General features: G+C 37.6%; 2 protein-coding genes across 2 annotated transcripts in view; both read left to right on the top strand.

Annotated features, from left to right (window-relative positions):
• Nucleotides 1–11475, top strand: part of LOC139115729 (uncharacterized) — a 34491-nt gene extending 23016 nt beyond the window's left edge. Inside the window, exons 3-4 of the mRNA XM_070678052.1 lie at nucleotides 9883–9978; nucleotides 10831–11475. Of these exons, the coding sequence (XP_070534153.1) occupies nucleotides 9883–9978; nucleotides 10831–11475 (741 nt within the window). The remainder of the gene's footprint in view (nucleotides 1–9882; nucleotides 9979–10830) is intronic.
• Nucleotides 11476–11554: 79 nt separating this feature from the next.
• On the top strand, nucleotides 11555–19302 carry LOC139115731 (uncharacterized). The gene is made up of 2 exons (XM_070678054.1): nucleotides 11555–12018; nucleotides 12263–19302. The coding sequence occupies exons 1-2, from the start codon at nucleotides 11895–11897 to the stop codon at nucleotides 13105–13107; spliced, it is 969 nt and encodes a 322-aa protein (XP_070534155.1). The 5' UTR covers nucleotides 11555–11894; the 3' UTR covers nucleotides 13108–19302.
• The last annotated feature ends 2894 nt before the right edge of the window (nucleotides 19303–22196 follow it).

Below are 22196 nucleotides of genomic sequence, written 5' to 3'. Positions count from 1 at the left end.
ATACGCCTATGATAAAGTCCCATTGTCTATTAAAATAAGCAAAAAATAAATATTCCTCCAAACTTTCTGTGAGATGTACTATTCAGTGTGAGGAATTTTGCATGCAGGAATACCATGAAATTTGCACTTTTTGTTATCATGACTGAAACTGATGTATCAAAACATGTCAGTGGATTTGACGGACTACAACATCAAACATTGATGCAATCATAAACCAACAACATTTGTCCAAACATCGGTTGTTAGGAGCTTGTTAGGAGCCAATTTCACAAGAATGCAATTCTATATTTTCTTCCAAACCTACAGGCACCATGAGCACCATTACAGTGCAGAGGGTCTGTCCCGATATGATTGTCATCAGCAACAAATACAAGGATGATAACTACAATTTCAGAGCCACAGAATCAATCATACATGACTTTTTTTGCAAAACTAACAAAGTTTTTAGGGTTTGTCAATATTTCCCAGTTTTCAAATAACAAACGAGAATGTTTACACAATCCATTCTGTAGGAAAATAAAGAAGTTAAAAGTGAAAATTTGATTGATTTTGAACTGCGCCTGCTTGAGGGTTGCCTGCACTTAAAATATTCGAACAAACATTTCACAGTCAGGTTGAGATAAACATCAATAACGACTGGTCAAAGTATGGGTGAAAGGTCAAATAGTGTAGTTTTATGAGGAACTGAACATTTCAAGGACACCACAACATCTTGAAGAATTAGTAAAGATTTTTTTAAATAGAGTTTAAACGAATCCAATGATCAGGTTTCAGACCTTTATTGTGATAAATTTCGTATTTTATTCATGATTTCCCATGGTGAAGACAAAGTAACGTCAGTATAACACGTTTAAAAGTCCATCATTGAGAATAAGAAAAAAACACTTTTACTTCCTTGTGTACACTGCACTCCAAGAAGTTATGGAGGCTTCATTATCATATTGTAATACCGTTGTCGTAGGTGATGAAACCGAAATGGTGCTTTTCGCTATCGTTTTTACCAATGCCACCATCACAGGTGGCGTTACAGAAGTATCAAAGGCTCAGGAAGAATAAGCTCTGAAGTCAATATCAAATTCATTGGTAGGTCAGGTTGGGTCACATAATATCAAGGTAAAACTTCTGATGGTTCATTCTTTTGTTTGTCCATTTTCTGGCTCTCTACATTACGTGCTGGAATCTTGAGAATTTGGCGACGCCAGCTAACTCTAAACTTTATGCAAGAAAGCTTTCAAGGGGCCAGACGCTGTACACCTTTTGATGAAAGGGCCAGTACTGTCACTTTTGATGATTTTCTTCAGTTTTTGTTTTCAACGTCAACTACTGTTTCTTGTTCGACATCCCGAAGCATGTTAAGATACACAGTATTCAGCTTGTTGACTCAGCCTGTGCGTGTGTACCGGTAGACAGCATTATTATTGATAAGTGAATTCTGGTCTCCACTAGAATTAGAATGTGAACTAGGGCATCAACATGTAGGACATGGCTCTGTTGACAATCTGATCATGGGTATTTTCACATGTTCTTGGGAGCAGAAGAAGACTTACAGTTCTTGTTCTGAACAAAAAATAGTGAAAAATTTTTAAAAGTTACAGCGTATTGTCCCTAACCATACAGCACACTGAACTCTTTGATTAAAAAATCTTCCTAAGAGCAATTGCTCCATAAGTTTTTGCCAAAATATGGCTTAAATCAACATACCAGTATTTAGAAGGCACCATGTACTTTGCATCATTTTTTGTGTGGCAAAACTGGAACCTACAGTAGAATGCGCCTTGGGGACAGATATTTTGACTTTCAAACTTGTACAATTTATTTTTGGTCACTACATACCGGGTATGTTTAGTTTGGTGAAAATCAAAAATTTAACTTTTCCACCATAGAGTTAACACAGGGATGGCAGACATTTTGAATTTCAAGAGTTAGTTAATATTGGGTAACTTTTTTCTCTTCCAAAATTTGCAAGATAACCCCTGAAATTTTATTCTTTATTTTGATCGACAATCTTGTAAAGTGTGGGCAAAACTTTTAAGTCTTTCATTTCAAGGTCGCTTACTTCGTATAGGTATTTCAACCATTCTTCTGTCATAAAAACTGTTACCGGTACATCACAACATTTTATCGAGTTTTCACAGCAGTAACCAGGCCTCTGTTTGGAGTGCTTTTTTGTATGGTGTTTTAAAATGTAGCATTGTAAAATATGTTTACAAAAAAAAAGATGAAACATTTAAAGTGTTACCCAGTACCTAAACTATTTGATCAATAATCAGATTTGGAATACTTAAGTAGCAATATTTCATACATCAAACTGCCTTATTTACAGTGAGCTGGCCTGTCATTTGAAATCACATGACAACTGAGTGATCTTCTTCAAACTATGCTTCAAACTTCTCCATACGTCCTTGTCTAATGAAGGTGTGCCAATGCATGTTAATATATCCAGTGGTAAACTCAGGCAGTTCCATCATAGAAGATCCCATGAATGACCCTGTCAAATCGGTTTTTTTTTTGGTTCAGTAAACCACGACTGAATGAAAAGTTGAAAATGTTAAAAATCTGTCAAAAATCAATGACATAGAGTTGTGGTTTCTGCGAAATTAAAAAAAAATTGTTGCGCCTCAGTTCCAAAAAAATGTTCTCCCATTGACGGGCATTCAGTGGTACAGCCCATGTACTCTGAGTCATATAAAAGCAATTATTTATGATTTACCACTTCACAGTTATTTACATATCTTGCTCTCACAACGAAGGAAACACTCATAGTCCTCTTCAAGCAAATTTTGTGTCATTTTGTTCCTCATTTCAACAGAACAGCCTACACAATTTTTTTACACAATCATAAAAACAAAGATAAGATAACATTTTTAAGCATGGAAAAGCCACAGATCAAATGAAATAAAAACTTTGCTATCTGTGAACCACACCCAACAACAGGTATACCACCAGATTTTGACTTCATGGCATATATGCTCGAGCAATAGCGAGTGCTTTTATGGAGTTGCTGAGGTGTTTTGTTGTCTTTATCACAACAATATAATGAAATTCTTACTTGAATCGTCAATAGAGGAATGTTTTTCTCTAACTGAAAGCTTAGGCCAAACAAAAAAATATGTGCTATTCCGATTACATGGTTTTAAAAAATAGGGTAGGTAGGTAGGGAAATTTTTTTTTTTTCATTTTTTTTTTTATTTCTCAATGTGCATTTTGTACGCGTTCAAACAAACTACCAGTGAACAATTTCCTCATGAAACGCACTCATATTGAATACCAATATATTAAAATAAAATATTCATCTGTAGAATTGAAGTGTGTGGTTTATTAGACTGCCATGGAAATTGATATGGCTGAATAACAATTCTTTGACACCAAAGTGAACTGTTTATCTAAAGGTAAATCCTCAGCTTTTAGCAGTCACTCGCAAGAAAAACGCACATGCTTTACGTTGAAGTTTTGTAGCCTCGCCACCTGTATATTTTGTCTGTTGTACTTACAACCACGCCCCAGCAGCATCACTGGCACATTCAACTTGAATAGAATACATTTTACATTCAGAAAAACCTGGATGGTGTTCCTCCAAAATTCTTCGAATGTTCGGTTCTGTTTAACAGAAGACAAAAATCGACCTTTCTTCACCATGATCGCATTTGCGAAACAAAATTGAGTACACGTTATGTCCATCGCGAGTCACCATTTTGTTTGAGACGAGGCCTGCTATAAGTAGGCATACCAGGCCCTTTTTTGTTCTCGGTTAAACTTACTTGAATTGTATGTTTTCTTGAAGATCTTGTCTCAGGATTCAAAAAACTGTTTGAATAATGGTTCTATCTTGTCTACTTCCAGGGTTACGATTTTTTTAGAATTAAAATATGCTCGATTTTTTGACAAAAGGTCAAAAAATTTCAACATATGGCTGAGAGTCATTTTGTGGGTATCCCTATGAAAAAATATAGTTGTATAATAACATTAATTCTCTAACTAATCTGCTTTAAAATACTTTTTGTGCAATATATTGTAAGAGTACGGTATAAGGAGCTTTTGTTTTCTTAACACAGAGACTTGAAAATGCCAAAAATTTTGTGAGACAGAGTTGAAAATTAATTGGAAGGCACCGTGTTACGTGTATACTACCAGTCAAAAAGCTATTTTTCGCCATTTTCAAACTACTGTAATTTTCAGAGTTTTTAAGCTAGCTCTGTCAAATTTTGGACAGTTAAACTTGAGTAATAACAATTAGATCTGTAAAATTTCTTAAGTGTTACATTTGAGAAATTCTGATATTCAAAAAACCAAAAATCATAGGAATATGAATAAAATAAGTCATTGTTCAACTGATCAACTCACAGTACAGAATAATCCCCCTGGAGCTGTCCTTTTTTGCTCACGTCACGTGAGCATATGTCGCAGCGATGTCTGTCTGTGTGTCTGTCTGTGTGTCTGTCTGTCTGTCTGTCTGTCTGTCTGTCTGTTGGTCCATTTTCTCAAAAACGGCTGAACGTATTTCAGTCAAATTTGGTAGACATCTTCAGAATTCAAATGGCTAGAACTGAAAAGGTTTTGGTGGGCGTGGCTTGGATATTAATGAAGTTATGAAAGTTTTAATTTTTCTGTTACGCCGCGTATGACAAGTGAAAACAATCGACTGTTTGAGGGCGCTGTGAAATGTGCTTGTCCAGGTTGGCTACAGCTGGATAGCTCTGGTTTCAACCACGGTCCCTCCGTGTTTCAACCTCGTATTGAACATTAAAAATATGATATTTTATTACTCATTCAACTCACTATTCAAGATAAAAAATCGTTTAGCAAATTAGCTTTATCCTTGGTAATTGGTTGTTTCCCTCGCTGCTCGATCGCCAGAAATGAGTACATACGTTCTGTACCTAGCCTCATGGCATGGAAGTGCTGATGAATAATAACTTTGGGTCAAAGGTATTGAAGTGTCCAATCAGGTTCGTGCACAGAGTCCAAGGCCATGACCTACTTCATGTACTTCTGCACTGTTTTGATTTTGCTTCGCCAAGAAACGTGTTCGTCATTGTCCATAGAAGTATGTTTGCTCTCCTTTGAGGTTGTTTGTGAAACAAATTCCGGGATAGGCCTTGGAATGCATACGATCGGCATCGCGGCAGTGCATGTAGCTAGCCCTACGAGTATGACGAGAGTGTCCGGCTTTGGCTACGCCGCCTCCCACCTCCGGTAGGCGGCGTAGCCAAAGCCGGACACTGTCGCCATACTCGTACTCGTAGGGCTATGCATGTAGCGTACCATGCTTGTGTAACTGCCGAGCTCAACGTGCATTCACGGTTGATACTCGTGTACAATCATGATGTGTTCAATTCTGATGAAGATTCATAAGTCTTACTTTTGCAGTCTTTTTTCCGTACGATAATCCCGACAATACGTGTTACTGTTAGACGAGGTGGCCATTTTATGATAAGTTTCAATACTGCACAGCTACATAGCGTCACTATCGTGTGATCGAGGTACAGCGTTGTTGAACGGGATACAGAAACTCTGCAGAGGGAGAAACGATCGTTGACATGAACAGTCAATGTACTTCAGCACGTAGTCCGCAGATAGCGGATCGAGAAAATAAACGTGTCCCAGTAAATAACGGAATATTTATGTACATTAACTCGATATTAATCAAATTTCCAGCTCATCGCAAAAAAATGTATTGCAAAGATTAATTTGTCACTGACAAATACTGCACTGTATGGAAAAAACAGTCTGTAGAATAGTTCAACTTCAAGTGGTATTACCCGAGACAAACACTTGTGTTGTCAATTTTGATTTCATTTCATAAACTTCATACTTCATCGAGTATCGTGTATTTCAGCCTTTGTGAAGCCATTTTATTGATATTTTCAATTTTTGTCTTGGCTTTGTTGTGGAACATGTTGAATCGTCTCCGTGGACATGTAGGCAAAAGTGTGACGGGGTCGAAGTGACTTGGGTACCTGGGGCCGACCAAAACAGTGTGAATTACTGGGGTCAAAGGGGACAGCGGCCGGGATGACGTGTTCCCCAAGCGAGCTACCTTCAGAAGTCTGTTTCATCGCAAAAAACGTCAACTTTTAAAACCCGTCATTTATTTACTGATGTTATTCTCAGCATCACAAACATATACGCCTCTGCTATGTATCACAGCAAATAGTTATATTTGAGCGCCCCGTAAATGGGATCCTCGTTTTTTTGCGAACCGGAAGTGTGTCTTGCTCAATGCATTTCCTACCCATAGCGAGGGAAACTGCCCGCGTTCCCATGCTCCCATGCACCCTTTTTCAATGCCAGTGCAACGCCATCTGTGCAAAATTTGTGGTGGTATGCTCCCGTGTGATGGAAAACCTCTCTTATTCTAACAATGACGTAGTTGACTTTGGACTTCGATTTCGTAAATGTGATGTCCATGCAGTGAGTTTGGGTTGGCGCGCTTATAATGCAATCTTCGCCCGCCTGCGGTCCGATATCCCGCATTTATTAGCGATATTTATCTGTTTTGACTTGACCAAAGTTGGCAAACTGCTATGTACATTAAAGATACTATGATACAAGATTATTGAAAGTCATTTGACATTTTTTTCAGCCAATTCCCAATATGTATATTTAATGAACTTCCAAATTAGGGATATATACTGGCATTTACTTGATAAAATTTGGCGAAACATGCTGTGTACATTGATCATTATACCAGGTTATAACAGTATTGAAAGTCATTTGCATTTTCATGTCAGCTAATTCATAATTTGCATAAATAGCTAACAAGCTTTCACGGTTTGGCATATAGAGCTTGAAGGACTTGACCGAAGGTAATTACACATGCTATATTGTGATACAATGACAGTACTCAAAGAAATTAATTATTTTTATTTCAGCTAATTACATATTTGAATACTTAATGACCTTTAGAATTGATCTGTGGTGAAATTCATTGTGTTGATCATAACACTTTAAATGTAGCAAAGCATGTAGCAAAGGTTCAAACTTGCACATAAATGCAATATATAATGAAACACGTGAGCATTTTCAGTTCATATCTGGTTTACACAAGAATATTACTCCCCCCTAAAAAGCTGTCATCTTGTTGTAGTCAATTTTCCTTTAGCATTGAAATCTAGAGCCGTGGTTATGATTTTTTCCTTTCCTTTCCTTAGATTTTTCATTCTCTCTTCATTTGCCCGTCTTTCAACTTGTCTTGTTTATCAATTCCCGATTCCTGCACTACCCTATCTGTCATTTTCCCCAGTTTACGTTTAAGGTTGTTTACATACATTTATTATAATAATAACCATGGCATGCTGACTTTATTCCCATACCGGTACATCATTGAAGTGTTCAACGAAGTACGTACGTACGGCAAAATTCACGGTAAATTCCGAACGCACAGATTTTGAAACTACTCAGAACTGACCTTAACACACAGTTTTTGGTGTACGGGTTTATATTGTAATGATAGAATGACTATAAAAAGTAAAATTGACCAAAATTTTGCTCGATTCACTATCACAAAACACTTCCGGGTTTTCACTTGGCCTGCATGGCCGCGCTGTGCATGGCGCGGTTCGGAAATGACAACAACAAGGTAAATGAAAGATTACATCAAAAAACGGCCGTGAAAATGCTTCAAACCTTCCACAAATTTATATAACAGTTGCTGTTTGGTATACTAACTCCGATCACTGAAAATTGTCCCTGCATTTTAGCGAAAACCTACAACCTACCCACAAAACGCCGTTTAGGCACTGAACAACATACTGTAACGAGCCATTCCATTTAACATAGGAAGTAGTGGCCTGAGAAATGTGCGTGCCGCAGTACGGCACGCTGCAGCGCTGTATGGCGAAAAATAATGCTGGATTTTGAGCGCTAAAATGACACGATATTTTTTTCTTTATTTTAAAAAAAAATCCCATGGTAGAACGAGCAGTTGAATTGGAATTTTTTTATCGATAATTTTATTGAATTAGACCCAACACTTTTTGAGATACAGCAGTTTGAAAACCGGACACCGTTCGGTGTGCAACAGCTGTCAGTGTCGATGTCATCATGTCGCAAGTTTTCATGAGCGTCTGGCATCACTTCTAGAAGAATGACGTATTAGTTCTCGCGTGATTCGCGCGATTTGTCATAGTTCTCGCGTGATTTCATGCGTTTCACGTTTTTTCATACCGTTATTTTTACTTCCGGGTTTACGAGGCTCTAAAAAGTCTAGGGTCGGGGGGTTAAAATTGGGTTGGGTCGGGTAATCGGAACAGCACATATTTTTTTGCTTGGCCTTACAGGTATTCCAACTGTGCTGTATCATGAATATAGCATAGTTATTTTCACGCCGCAGCAATCAGATTGGTGTGTTTGCCCTATCAATATACTGGTATGACAAAATGTGCAGTATTTGATAAGGGAATGCCAACTGTTGATGAGATGTAGATAATTATTTACAACTCTTGTGTATGGTCATAAAATATTTCCTGGTTTTCAAAGATTGCTGTCTCATGCTGTGAGAATGAAGATGCTCTCAAGGTTTTGTTCTCCCATAGCACTTAGCCAGTTGCTTAAATTTATATTTTGTTGATAGGCCAAAAGTGATGTTTATGGTCTAATTTGAACTCCTAATGTGGTACCCAGTAATTGTGTTTTTTTTTCAGTTGAGGTAAAAGATCATACTCCAGAAAATTATGCCAATATTCTTTTCTTGTCTATTTGCATGGATCTATAATTAGGAGGATTGTGAGAATGTTATTGGCCAGATTTGTGAAATAGGATGAATATTGGGGTAGCTCAGGTGTGTCAACAGTGAAAGACGTAAACTATTGCTCAGACTTTCCTTTGGCATACTTTCTACCATTGTCTTTCAAAATCAAGAATGAACATCAGGGGATACCATGTGAATGTTGGTACTACTGGTAGAGAAATTACCCAAGATTTACTGATATATGAAATCCAAAATGGCCGCCATTCCTGTGTTATCTCAATGCTATGGGGAAAATAAAATTCCAGCTATTTACAATACTAAGCCAGTGAAAACTTGGTTTATTCCATAAGCTTCAAAATGAGCCCCCTCCCCATGAGTGCTAGGCAATAAGAATATTGGAAAAGTATGAAAGTCTGACTATCTTTCACCAAGGCAATGCTATGTACCTTAACACTAACTGTGAAGTGGTAAATCCATGTGTGAGGGTAGCCATGCAGGAATGTGATTTTACCCATTCATCCCCATTTATTTGTGGTGAGGTCCAACTGAACCATGTAAGACAATGTGATTAGGCCAAACTATGTCAGTGAAAGGTATGAAAACGGTGATTGCATGATCTGAACGTCAGATGCTGTCGGGATTCTGTAATATATGTAAGTCCTCCTACTGGTTTTGGACCCTGCACATGATGCTATGGGTGTATGGGACCTTTTGTCAAATCACAAGCAAACCGTGGAGAATTGCAGGAGACATCATGGCCAGTTGAGTAGAGTAACATAATCACCGTGGAAGAACAGTGAGTTTGAGACGAGGGTTTGACCAGAGTGGTGAACTCTCTATCATAGGATATGTTGAGTTTAAGACACTAGCATTGTGTTGTGCCTTCCAGCAAAGTACGTTACTCCTTATCGCTCAATTGGGTAGTGGCTGATTGGTCCACCCCATCCTGTAAATGGGCTTTCACCCATTGGATGACACAGTAAAATACAAATTCACACAAATCTTTCTTTTCTCTACATTGACCGAGGGCAGCTGATCATCTAGATGTTAATGATCTTTTCCAGTGAGGTCGTTTTTTTCCAGGGTCAGTTTCCAAAAGGTGTCTGTCCACTTCTTGTGTGATGTTAGCTAACTCACAACGAAAACAAAATCTCATCTTCTTTCAACTTTTCACAATCTGTGTCCACTTTCAGGAAATCAGTGATGTCAACAAAAGCCCGGTTGATGATGCAGCAGGTGATAGCAATGATGGACAGCATAACCCAGGCTGTGATTGGACAGATGCTGAGGTAGGCATGGCTTGCTTCATGCTCATTGGTCAGATTGATTGATAGAGTGATATGGTAATACAAGTACAAGTATTGAAGTATATAGACTCTAAGATATCAAAGTTCTATAACTGGAAAGTGTGATTCAATGGACAGTAATTTCTGAACTCACCGTCAATCTAAGGCAGAAAGCATAGACTTTGCCTAAAATTTATCCCAATACAGTGGGCACAAAATCTACACACTCAAAACAGCACAGAATTCCGCTGTCTAAAGTGAAACTCATGTAAGGGTTAGGGTTAGGCTCACTTCTTTGAATGATGTCTGAGTTCCATCATAAAAAGTGCAAAATATATATTTGTCCGAAAATTTTGATGAGGCTTTTTGAGAATCACACATACAGAAATGGCTAAAATGGTACTTCAGTAACATCAAAGTTCTAATAGACACTATGGAAATCATAAGAAATCCAACCTCAGGCTATAGTTTATGAGGACAAAATTAGTTCGAATTTCTGTCAGCAATGCTCAGCAAATATCACACACACTTGCTTTATTTAATAACAAACCTACAGTTCTTATCAGCGCCATTGGACGTTTTCTTAGGGTATGTACCATTATTACTGCCTGTGGTACCGGTATTACTGCCTATACCCTTTTCAGATCTACAGGTAGCAATAGTAGTAGCCATGCTACTTGAAGCAAAAGAACTTAACAGTACATACCGGTATGTGGCTAAAGGACTTAATGATTGAAAAGGCTTTGAATTACCATAGAACATTGTTTTCCTAACAAGCCAGAAAGAATATACCAATTTGAATCGGTACAAGGGCTTTTCTAACTGTTATTGTATAATTATTGTTCATTTTTACAGCCTGCAACTACTGATGATGTGTACGGTAATGTAGACAACATGGGAAATTTGATCAATATCCCGGCTGAACAAACTACGGCAGAAGCCTTGGCCAGACTATCCCATCATTCTGCGGAGAATGGGGGTGCACACTCTCCCAGCGGAGCATGGGGTGCAGCCACCGACGAGGAGTATGTGAATCCGGATTTTAATCAGACTGATGATGAGTATGTCAATCCTGATTTTCAACAAGAGGACTATGTTGCTCCGGATATGACACAGCAGCAATGGGGGCAGGAGTACACTGCCTTAGATCAGAGCACCGTTCCACCAGAACTGTCCTCTTCTGTCAGTTATGATAAGCAGATCCCTGTCAGCACACCGGAAAACATTCCCACGACGGATCCCATTTACCAAAATATTAATGCTGTTCAAAGTGCCACTCCACCGCCGCCGATATCACCGAGACATGCTTCGTTGGCCGGTCCAAGTAAGACTTCCAACACAAAAGCCAAGAAGCCTGCTTTTGACAGCTTTAATGAAAACGAGCTGCTCTCGGTTCCCGCACCCTTCCCTCAAATTGGGTCACCAAAAAGAGATGTCAGTATTGAATTGGAAGAGTTCAAACGTAAAACATCAAAAGATAGGAAGGCGTCCAGAGTATGATAGGTCAAATTCCATACCTTCTCTTGAACCACCAACTCCACCGATAAGGGACGATGACGACCTTCCACCCCCGGTTCAAAAACCAGATGATTTTGGGGAGCAGCGGACTCACTCCCTTTTTATGATCCTCCTCCTCCTCCTGTTGCCAAACCTACCAATCTTACGAATTTGACAGAGCCTGATAGTTCTGCAAAGAAAGGAAAGTTGGTGTTGCCATCGATTTCTCAAAACAGCAAGACTCAGAAAACAACAATAAGCCAGCACCTCCTGGCCAAGCCCAAGCAGACAGCTAAGCCCCCGGGGGCAAAGGAAACGTCAAGGGGCATGCAAAGAAACTGGAAGGATTCATACCCACGGGGCCTCCTCCGAAGGTTTCACCGACAAAAACACAGGCGCCCGGATCAAAACCGTATGTGGACATGAAGCCTGGCAAAGCCGGTGCAGCCCAGAAGAAGCCACCGGCCTTTGGAAAAGGACGGGCAAATTTGCCCAAGCTTAATGCTGCAGAAATTTCTGCTGCAAGAAATAAACTGATATCTCAGGGTAAGAAATACTGTGTGTGATTCAGACCATGTTTCTCTATGTGATTGCTGTAGAGTAGGTTGCTGTAGAGTGCTCATTCCATATCACACATATATGTGCATGAAACTTAAGTAACAGATATCATGTGCACTTGAAGTAATTTGTGTTGATGTGTGTGTGTGTGTGTGTGTGTGTGTGTGTGTGTGCGTGTTTAGACACATGCAAGTTTGATATGTATTCAATGGACCGCATTTTAGTTTTACAGGAATATATGATGAAAATGAAGCCATCGATTTGGATCAGATTTACGAGGCTATGGAGAATGGTCAACTTGATGACATCTATGAGGCAATGGACGGGGAACCAGTCCCTGACTTGTCACAACGCCCATTGCCCCCACAGCCAAGTGAAGGAGATGTTTATGCTGTGGAGGATTCTCGCGGTGACGTCTACGATGATGCTGAGACTGGAATCGGTGGTAACATGGCCAGAGGGCAACAAAAGAGAGCTCAACCGACTACTGCTATCGTTCCAAGGAAGGACCAGATGAATGCCAGGAAAGCCAAGGCTAAGCCAAAGCTTCCAGATCCAGTTGAACAGGCTGGACCAACTTCTGCCATTGTGCCACGGAAGGACCAGATAAATGCCAGGAACGCCAAGAGCAAGCCAAAGGCACCGGAGCCAGTACAGGATGAGGAATATGAAGTCGTAGGGGACAACAGTCAAAGGAATCCGGCAGTGCCTCCGCGATGGCAGCCTAAAAATGTGAAACCGCCAGCGGCTTTGGCCGACTTGGAATACGAGGTAACAGCTTCTGAACCGGCACCCAGTGTGTTGCCACGGAAACCGCTGAAGCCAAAGATGGAAAAGGCAATAGCGGAACCAGTTCAGGAAACGTATGAAGTTGTCACTATCGGTGCACAGCAAGATGACACTTATGAACCAGTGGAGGTCTCCGACGGCAAGATGAACTTCAAGCCCTACCACAATTTACCAAACATCGGCCCCAAACCGAGAGACAGCGACATGGTTTACAGAAACCTACCAGGCTCCAGGGCCCAGCACGGCCATCCAGAAGGTGGCTATGTCAGTATGCAATACAAAAAGTGACACCGAGATGTGAAGAGAAGGTCACATAACCCTTAAAAAACACATCAGCGTTGCATTGAAATACTATCTGTAGCAGTCATATTGGCATACAAATTATGTTACCCAGTATTATCAAAGACCAAGAGTTTCTAAACGATATGCTTTTAGAACCAAGGTGTTTATCATGTCATATGTGCACCCTGGAAATTGTACGAACAATCAACTTAGATGATTTTTGAACAAAGTTAAGCAGGAAACATTATCTAAGACACATATAAGTCATATGTACTGGTATGTTTGATAGTCCCTTAAAAATCTCATCCCTGGCATGTACAAATGTTTGAAAAAGAGATGTTTAGCTCTGTGTCATATCACTAGAGTTCAACAGTAGAACAATTTGTTCCCACCACACTGTATATTGGTGCAGTTATACCACCGGAAAAAATACCCATGGGTTGGCAATGGAAAGAATTTCCACATAATGATATTCAGGGTCAAAGGTCTTGGTGAGCTGGAACACCAAGAGTTCATCGACCTCACATTTTAGGAAACCAGCGATGATCCTATCGGATTTGCAAATTGCGCCCCAAGGTAGATATCATTGACTTTTTAGTCAGCCGTTGGTGAATTCTCACCCAACATAACATAAATTGCCACTGCTATGGTTCTGTGGTTCGATAGATCCATGTACAGTGAAACGGGCCAAGAAAGGATGGATCTGTGAGTGGATGTTAGAGTCATAGTAATATTTTACATGGTATCAGTTTTCAGAATCATATTTTTTTCCTCAAAATGAGTTAAATGTATATGATACTGGGAAGACATTGTCATTCCTAATTCACAGTAGACAATAACAAATAGCTTCAAAAGATTAATATCCGTGGCATAATAAAATAATAAAATTACATATGAGTATTCAAATATGAGCACAATCTGTGCTCTCTATGCATAATAGCAATTCATTCTATTGTCACATATATTAAGTAACAGATTAAGTTTTAATAATCACTGACAGTACTACTATGGTAATATTTATTCAGAATTGTTTTTTGTCTTCCTGGTTAGCCAATCAGATAACAGAAGACCGACAAATTTTTAAACACAAAGGCTGCTGATTGGTGGAGTTTTTTTTTTTTATTCTAATTGGCCAATCAAAATAAATTTATTAGTGGCCCTTTTATCTTTACAGTCTGCAGCCAGTAAACAATAGAGATAGAAAAAGAAAATATTTGCAGAATCAGTAGAAATCTGATTGGTCGAGGAATCTTCCTTGTGTTATTAAAAGTAAACACAATTATTTTAACCTTTTTGCATTTGTATTTGTATTGAAACTATGATATATTGCCAACCTTGAGAAACTGTACGAGAAGACTAAGTATATGTGACATACCAGGATTCTCTCGTTTGTGTTTGCGTAAAGTGGTACTTAGTCTGAAGACCAGAGTTAACTTTCAGGGAACAAATTGTCTCAGTCAGTATTTCATCCTATCGTTAATCCACATTTTGATATTTTTAATTTCTTCCTGAACGTGTTTTGGTCACAATAGGTATTCCACAAAACTGAAAATCCTATGTACTAAATCAAAGAGAATTTATTCATTAGAGAACCTAAAATTCCTTTCCACACTGTCTTTTTGTTACATGATCTGTGTCAAAAGTAAAAAATGATTTGAAAGTGAAATAGTTTGAACCGGCAAAATTAGAGGCTGAGAAAAGGGGGAAATCCACTTTTAGCATGTATGATAATCAAGGAAGCAATATTGTCGTCTGCTTTTTGTACATAATCAAAATCTTTCTGAACAATGCTCTTTGAATTTATGTGAAAACTTTCAGTCAATCATGTAATTTATAAGAATATTTTGTCAGTTGGGCAGTGTTATGTTCCTAACTTTTGTCATTTTACATGTGTACATGTAAGTGTCATTTTAAATGTGTTAATGTTAGCTTCTCTATTGGTATGTGCAATTATAAATCTATGGGTGCAAAATGTTGTACAGAAATGGAATTGCAAACCTACATGTAACCAGACAGCCTGCAGTAACAGAGGTTGGACAGTAAGAGTGTCAATAATTATAAAATCCAGATCAGTATATCTTACAGATTGGAGGGGATATTTTAAGATGACATGGATCTCCTGTATCCTATTTCACAATAAGGCAAAAAGCAATCATTTCAACTCAAGAGCTATAGAGGGCTCTCTAATCATGGGAATCATCGTGGCCACTGTTGCATTCTGGGATTGGGAGGTCAAAGTTCATAATCAGTCACTTGAAACAGAAGGGTGGCAAGGTCACGCACAAGAGGAAGTTCAAACATCAAAAATAAGTAAAATGAATATGTGCATTGAAATTCAGACAGCCAACTGTTATCTCAAGTAATTATATTCTCTTTTACAAATTTGCACATTCCTTTATTTCAAAATAATGAATTTTTAACTGCAGTGTGTGCTTTAAAAAGCTGTCGTCATGATTAGCACTGGATGCTGCTTAAAGACAGAGAGACTGCTTGAAGTTGTCAAGTCAGTGTAGAAATGATGAAAAAACAGCTCTAAAAGGTCCTACTGGCTGTCAGTTTTTAGTGTCTCATAGCTCTTGAGGTTTTACAAGGTTTTGAACTTCACCCATTTACATATTATTAATGTTAATTATCATTGTTGCATGAATGTCATTATTCCAGAACTTTTGCTGAGTTTACATGTGAGCAGCTGGACCAAGTTTCATTTACTGTACACTCTAATGAAGCTCACCAGTTATGCGTGAATTATATGATAAATGTTTTTGAGTGAAGAAAGGGATTATTTAAGGTAGAATGGGCCTCGGGGACAGATATTTGAAATCTCAAACTGGTACAATACCATTTTGGTGTATCACTTGTAGGGGCTGATTTTGAAGCTCAACGAGTAACAAAGGTTTTTCGCTAGCTTATTTTTGTGAAAATTGAAATTGTATTTCTGGCCATAGAGTTAACACAGGAATGGCGGCCATTTTGAACTGCAAGAGTTGGTAAATAATGGGTAATTTTTGTCTCTAGTACCAAATTTTGCACTGTAACCCAAGATTTTCATTCTTGACTTTGACACAAATGATACAAAGTTTCTGTAGGGAAAATTTGAGTGTAAGTCCTTTTTCAAATTTCGAGGCACGTACTACCTTAATTTAACCTTTCAGATGACAACTCAGTCAAAATTTTGCTTACCTTTGATATTTTTTATAGCAGTATTTCTAATTATCTTTAAAAGACATGATCTATGAAAGAGAAAGCTCACTTATAACATACTAACCCACCTGTATACCATCTAATACTGCTGTATGTAATTTTTACAATTTTGAAAGATTATCACATTTTTCTGGAAGATCCTGTGATACCAGCTGTTTGTGTCAGATTTCCAACTTTTACAATATGCCGTAGACACCTTTTTAATATACTCAGTCATTCCAAAATGGAAATAAAACAAATATTCATAATTAGAAGAATGAACTGATGGACTTCAAATATCATCCTCTAAAAACGTGACCTGAAAAGAATATGACTGATGAAAATGAAATATTAGATATCAGCGTGAATTATTTATTGAAATATTCAAGAAAAAATATTCTTACCTGTGAATTTACTCAGCATGTTGAACACAAAATTTACATGCTATCCAGCGTAATACTAAATTTTTAACTTTGAATTTTTGATGATCAATTTTGTATTTATCAATGTCAAGACTTTTTTGTATTTACCAATACAAAAAGGTATTCTTGATTTGCGATGATATTCATCATGAAGGCAGATAGATGTCTGAGGATAAAGTTTGGGCTGCCCCTCACCCCCCACCTCCGTTCGACTTTGGACCAACCCAATTGTTGTCATTTGAGGGAAAGAGTCCATTCACAGAAATGGGGGTGAATTTTTGTTATATTTAGACTGTCTTCAAGAGGTTTTTCCATTAATGAGAATAATTTTACCATCTGTGTTAATACTGATATATTTTCAGTCACTTTCCTGTCTTTTAATTGCAAGATAATGTGTTTTTAATTGTATTTCACAGCGGAATTTTACAACCGCTTTCAATCATCCTACAACACCTTCAACACATACCAGCTATATACGCATGTCATGACATACCTTTGTGCATTGTTGATACCTACAAGTCTGACTCGGGTTTCTCTGATGTGTTACCTCCTTTATTCACTGAATTTATCGATTTGTGGAGCTCACAACCACCCACCCCCTGGAGAAGTAGAGTTCATGAATACATATACCAGACAAGGATGTATCATCTTTCAGTTACATTCCTCCAAAACTGTGACAGTTTAGCACATTAAACTAGTTTGATGTTGAAGTACGGTAACCAGATTCTGTTATGTACATTAGCCTGACAATGTATTGTCTCTTTTGTTTTGTTTTCTGGGTGTATATAACTTTTCAATGTCACTTCTACATTTCTTGTGAATGTCATTTAAAATCACGATTATTCTACCCGACCCGTGCACCCATGTTTCCTGCTGTAAATGTCCAATATTGCCCCTTGAAACATTAGGGCTGTTCCAATATTTGTTATGAGAGGGGTCAGCTTTGCGTTACTCATGCATATCTGTTAGTGAGATCCAATCTTCAAGGTGTAACTGAGCAACATACTGTCAGAGAACAACTGGTTTACAGTAACAAATTTACACCAAGTATGAGCTAAGTTTAGCATTTCAGTTGTCTGTAATTGACATATAAGGAACAGTAGCCGTAACATTGATGATTTCCCCCATTTTTGTTTCGTATGTCCATCGCAATTTCTTGATGTACTCTCCTATAAATCATGTTAAATGCCTATTTACATTGTCAACACATATTCATGTAGAGTGCACTGTTATTGTTTACATTTGAATTCAAGTACATACCAGAATTCATTTGTCAACAATAACAATTCAGTTTACACATGTACAGGCTGAGTTGACAAGCTGAATACCACGTATCTCAGCATGCTTTGAGAAAGAAGAAACTGTTATTGACCTTAAAAATGGCGATAATTTCATCCGAAGTTACAACTACTGCCCTTTAATTTAGATCTAAGTGAGTATGAAGTTTTAGTATTCAGTTTTCTTCCTCTTGAGCGTGGATTGCATGATCAGACATAACAACCTGCCATGCTGTCAGGTGAGATCATAGCTAATATATGTCACTCAAGATTATAGATAATAAATGTCAAGCCAGGTCATAGATAATATATGTATAGGGGTTCTTCCACCGAATGAACAACCGTGATTGGCTGGAAGATACACATCAGACTGTGTCTGCATGGTTCCGTATGTCCGTACACAGCCCTTATCAAGGACCAAGCTGACAAAATTGATACTGTACACACACTGCGACCAATAACTCAATAACCATTGCATACACTCGTACCTGGAACGGTTTGATCCATGTTACCCATTTCTCATTTATATGCACAATGTTCTCGAATTTCCTTGTGTGTGACTCTTTTCACGTTAGCTTGACCTTAGCAAATAAAGGGGGGGGGCCGTCAAAAAGTTAGCTGTTGGCTTGAAAATGGTAGACAGGAAATGTTAAAACGTCAAAACAATATACACAAAACGGTCTGCTGTAACATTGAGGCAGTTATGTTGCTCTGTTTTACACTCCAGTGTTGAAATGTACTTTAACCCTTTGAGTGCTGTAATTTTTCCCACTAAAATTTCAGTGCAACATTTTACCAATCTCTATGAATTTTCAATCCCAAATTTTTCTTTAATTTTTGGAATGATTTTGGACCAAAGGATCATAACATTTCATTGACTACAGTTTTTTATCAAAATTTTGGCAAAAATCTGAAAAAATTGACTAGGGTATATTTTATAAAAACAACTAAAAGTTGACGTTGTCGCTCAAAGGGTCAAACAAGATTGGGCCCATCTGATTATGTGGGTAAACAGAATGCCGCTGTAATACCAGAACCAAAAAACACCGTATAAAGCTGCAGCATTTTATTATCCTCAGATCAATAATTATTTAACTTGATTATATACCCAAGTTTTCATTCGTACTCATCTCATTAATCTGCATGCATACCCAATGTCACATTCTGCATTGGTGTTTTCAAACATGCGATGGAAAATTCTGATGTAATTGTCAGATGATGTGGTTGGTATAAATCACACCTTTTGTATTATTTTGAAGTACAGCAAATGAATTCCGTGTACTTTTATTACACTTTGATACAAAATAAAGGATAATAAGAAACCAATGTCTGATTGTTCAGTCTTTTGGAATTACAATCACATCCAATTTTAATCAGCCAATCATAATGTAGATGTAAATTTCTGTTCAGTGTTTGTTCTTGAGTGAAAAGAGTTTGTTTTTACCAATTTTTCATCATATTTCATATATTTATAATACTTAAAAATAAAGACAACCAGGTTTCAAAGCCAATAAAATTTGAGGGATCATCCCAAACTGGAGTGATGACATCCTATAAAAGACAATTCACGGAATAGAAAATGCCATTACAGGAAGAAGAGCTGTACGATTTGATAATATTCCCCTGTCATGATTTCTTCCTGTATTTGTTACAGAAAACAACTGCATATTCTTCCCATTCTCTCCAGAGCGTTATCACATAGAGGTGTCTATCTTACAAACACCTTGCACTGCTTACAATAAATGATATTACTTTTGACAAAACTTGAATTCTGCTTCTGACAAAAAACCCTTGTCCAGTATAACACCAGACATGAGACACAGACAGACAGTGTTGACAAATTGAATACTATGCAAGGATTTTAGCAGTACGGCAAGAATTTGTACACACAACAGATCACAAATGATGGAAAACAAAAATGTTACAGCTAAGGGACGGACCATTAGATCTTGGGAGGTTGGGGTGGTCACAATCAGATTGTGATTTTTTTTTACTATTGTAAATTTTTGAATTTTTTTTTCCAAGTCAGTCATGATGTGCTAAATTTCTTTTAACTGTCAGAATTATAATTTTTTGCTTTCTTATTTTATTTTGTTATTTTGCAAACTAGTGTCCATACTCACAGTTTGCGCATAAAGCTCTGTAAGGGATGGACCATTGGATCTTGGGAGGGGGCGGACAAGAACAGAAAAAAAAAATTTCAAAGCAAAAAGTTAGGAAAAAATCTTCTGACTAATTCGTACTAAATTCCCATGTTATGCACCTATCAATATTTTACTATAAAGGGGGTGGTTCTCTGCATGCCTATAAGGAGAGGTAATTTAACATTTTTCCAAGCCATGTCAAATCCCCCTTCCGTCCACAGGCTACAAAAATATGTCAAACACGTTAAAGGTAGAGGAAAATATAGGCTACATGTAGATAATTCAGGACTTATTCGTCAAAATCCTACGCACCGTGCGTATCGTGGCAATCAAAGACCCCTGTCCTCGGATGCGATTTGCGATCAGTTTCCCCCATTGCCCCTCACTCCTGCCCAGGGGGAATTCATTGATAGTAAATACTGAATGTAATGAAACATTTTATTTATACATAAATTCCATAATCAGTACTGTATACCATTGGTTCTACGATACAAAAGCAATATGTAAAAGGACCACCTAGCTGATCTGAGTGTATTAAACCTTTGTTGACGTAGAAGCAGCATTTCGAGGCATCAGGTATTGAAAGTTAAGTTATATAATAGTTTGATGTATCAGTGTTTTTAGATATTGGTTATCATGTATCAAAAGCACTGACTTCCAAGTTACAGGTCTGCTCTTAGACCCTTGGGTACTACACGCCAATTTGGAGCGCTGAGTGACAGAGGGCGTCAATCAAGAAAAAACGAAAGCAACCAATAGAGAGAACCTCCATGACCCAGGCTCCGTGATGATATTTTGTGGGCAACTCACTTCAGCTTTCACCTGAATTTGTCGAAATTGTAACTGGTAATGAAAAGTTTTGATGTCCCGTTTTCCTAAAAAAAGGTTTAAACTAGATCCGTTGATGAAAAGAAAATAACATTTTACTGATGCCTTTGATTTACTGATTTAAAATTATGGGCAGCAGAAAGACTTAATTTTTTCGCGATACTTTCCTTGCCCACTCAGTTTTGAGTCTGTAGACTTGATGACATATTTACGACCTAGTTATTGTGAAAATCGAAACTTCAATATGCCTCACAGAGTCAACGTATAGGTAATAGTGGCCATTTTAAATTGAGTTCCGGTAAGTATTTTTGTTTAATCTCTAATATTTATGGACAATCCTTGATTGTTATCCTAGAGAGAGTGGTTTAAAGATTCCTTGTGCAGAAATTTAAAAATACTGCCGTTCTAGTTTTTAGAAAACCGAAAATTATATTTTCCCCATAGACTTAACACGGGGATGGTGGTCATTTTGAATTTCAATTATCTTTTATTTTTTATTTTATTTGACTAGAAAAGCGAGCTTGCGCCCAATTATTGTTCCAGCAAAAAGAATATAAAAAAATACAGTACAAAACATAGAACCAGGACACAAATAACAGAAAACTGACAAAAAGGAGGAACAAAAGGTGCAAAATTAAGACGAATCAGAGTTAAATAAAAATCTGCGGACTTTGCCATAGCTTCAATTAAAAATATCAAAAGTCTGATTCGGTAGGATTGTATTTAAAATTTCATTGATCGTTGTAGGAATGCAAACGAGTGCAAATTATTCTTAGATACTGTTGGTGTGAAAAGCAGAGCGATATTCTCTTAAAATTTCAGGGCAATTGTATAAAGAAAACATACACTTATAAAAGGAAGTCATATTTTAAAAATGTTTACGCTCCTGTAACAGCGGAAGTTCGAAAAATGTACAGAGTGACTTGTAGTTATTTGATGAATATACTATGCCAACTCTGGCACATAAAAACACGAATATGATATACTTATATATATACTTACATATTGCAGATACAGCATGGTTTGTCAGGGAAAATATTTAATTGTTTACCTGTAGACTACTACGAGAAGTGGAATGATAATTTTGAGTGAAATTCTAATATCACATTTGTTGTCCACATCTGAACTTTCAAACACCCTATTTGAATCAAGCACATTTGTATCAATTGTCAAAGACTTACAAAAGCACAGATTTAGTTAGTTTAGTGTTGAAAATAGTATTTATAGTTTTCTCATAGACTCCC

The sequence above is a fragment of the Ptychodera flava genome, chromosome 17 (genome assembly GCF_041260155.1).
Source record: "Ptychodera flava strain L36383 chromosome 17, AS_Pfla_20210202, whole genome shotgun sequence".
NCBI classification, from domain to species: Eukaryota; Metazoa; Hemichordata; class Enteropneusta; family Ptychoderidae; genus Ptychodera; species Ptychodera flava.
The sequence above is the reverse complement of the archived record's forward strand: the minus strand, read 5'-3'. Positions and strand labels throughout refer to the sequence as shown.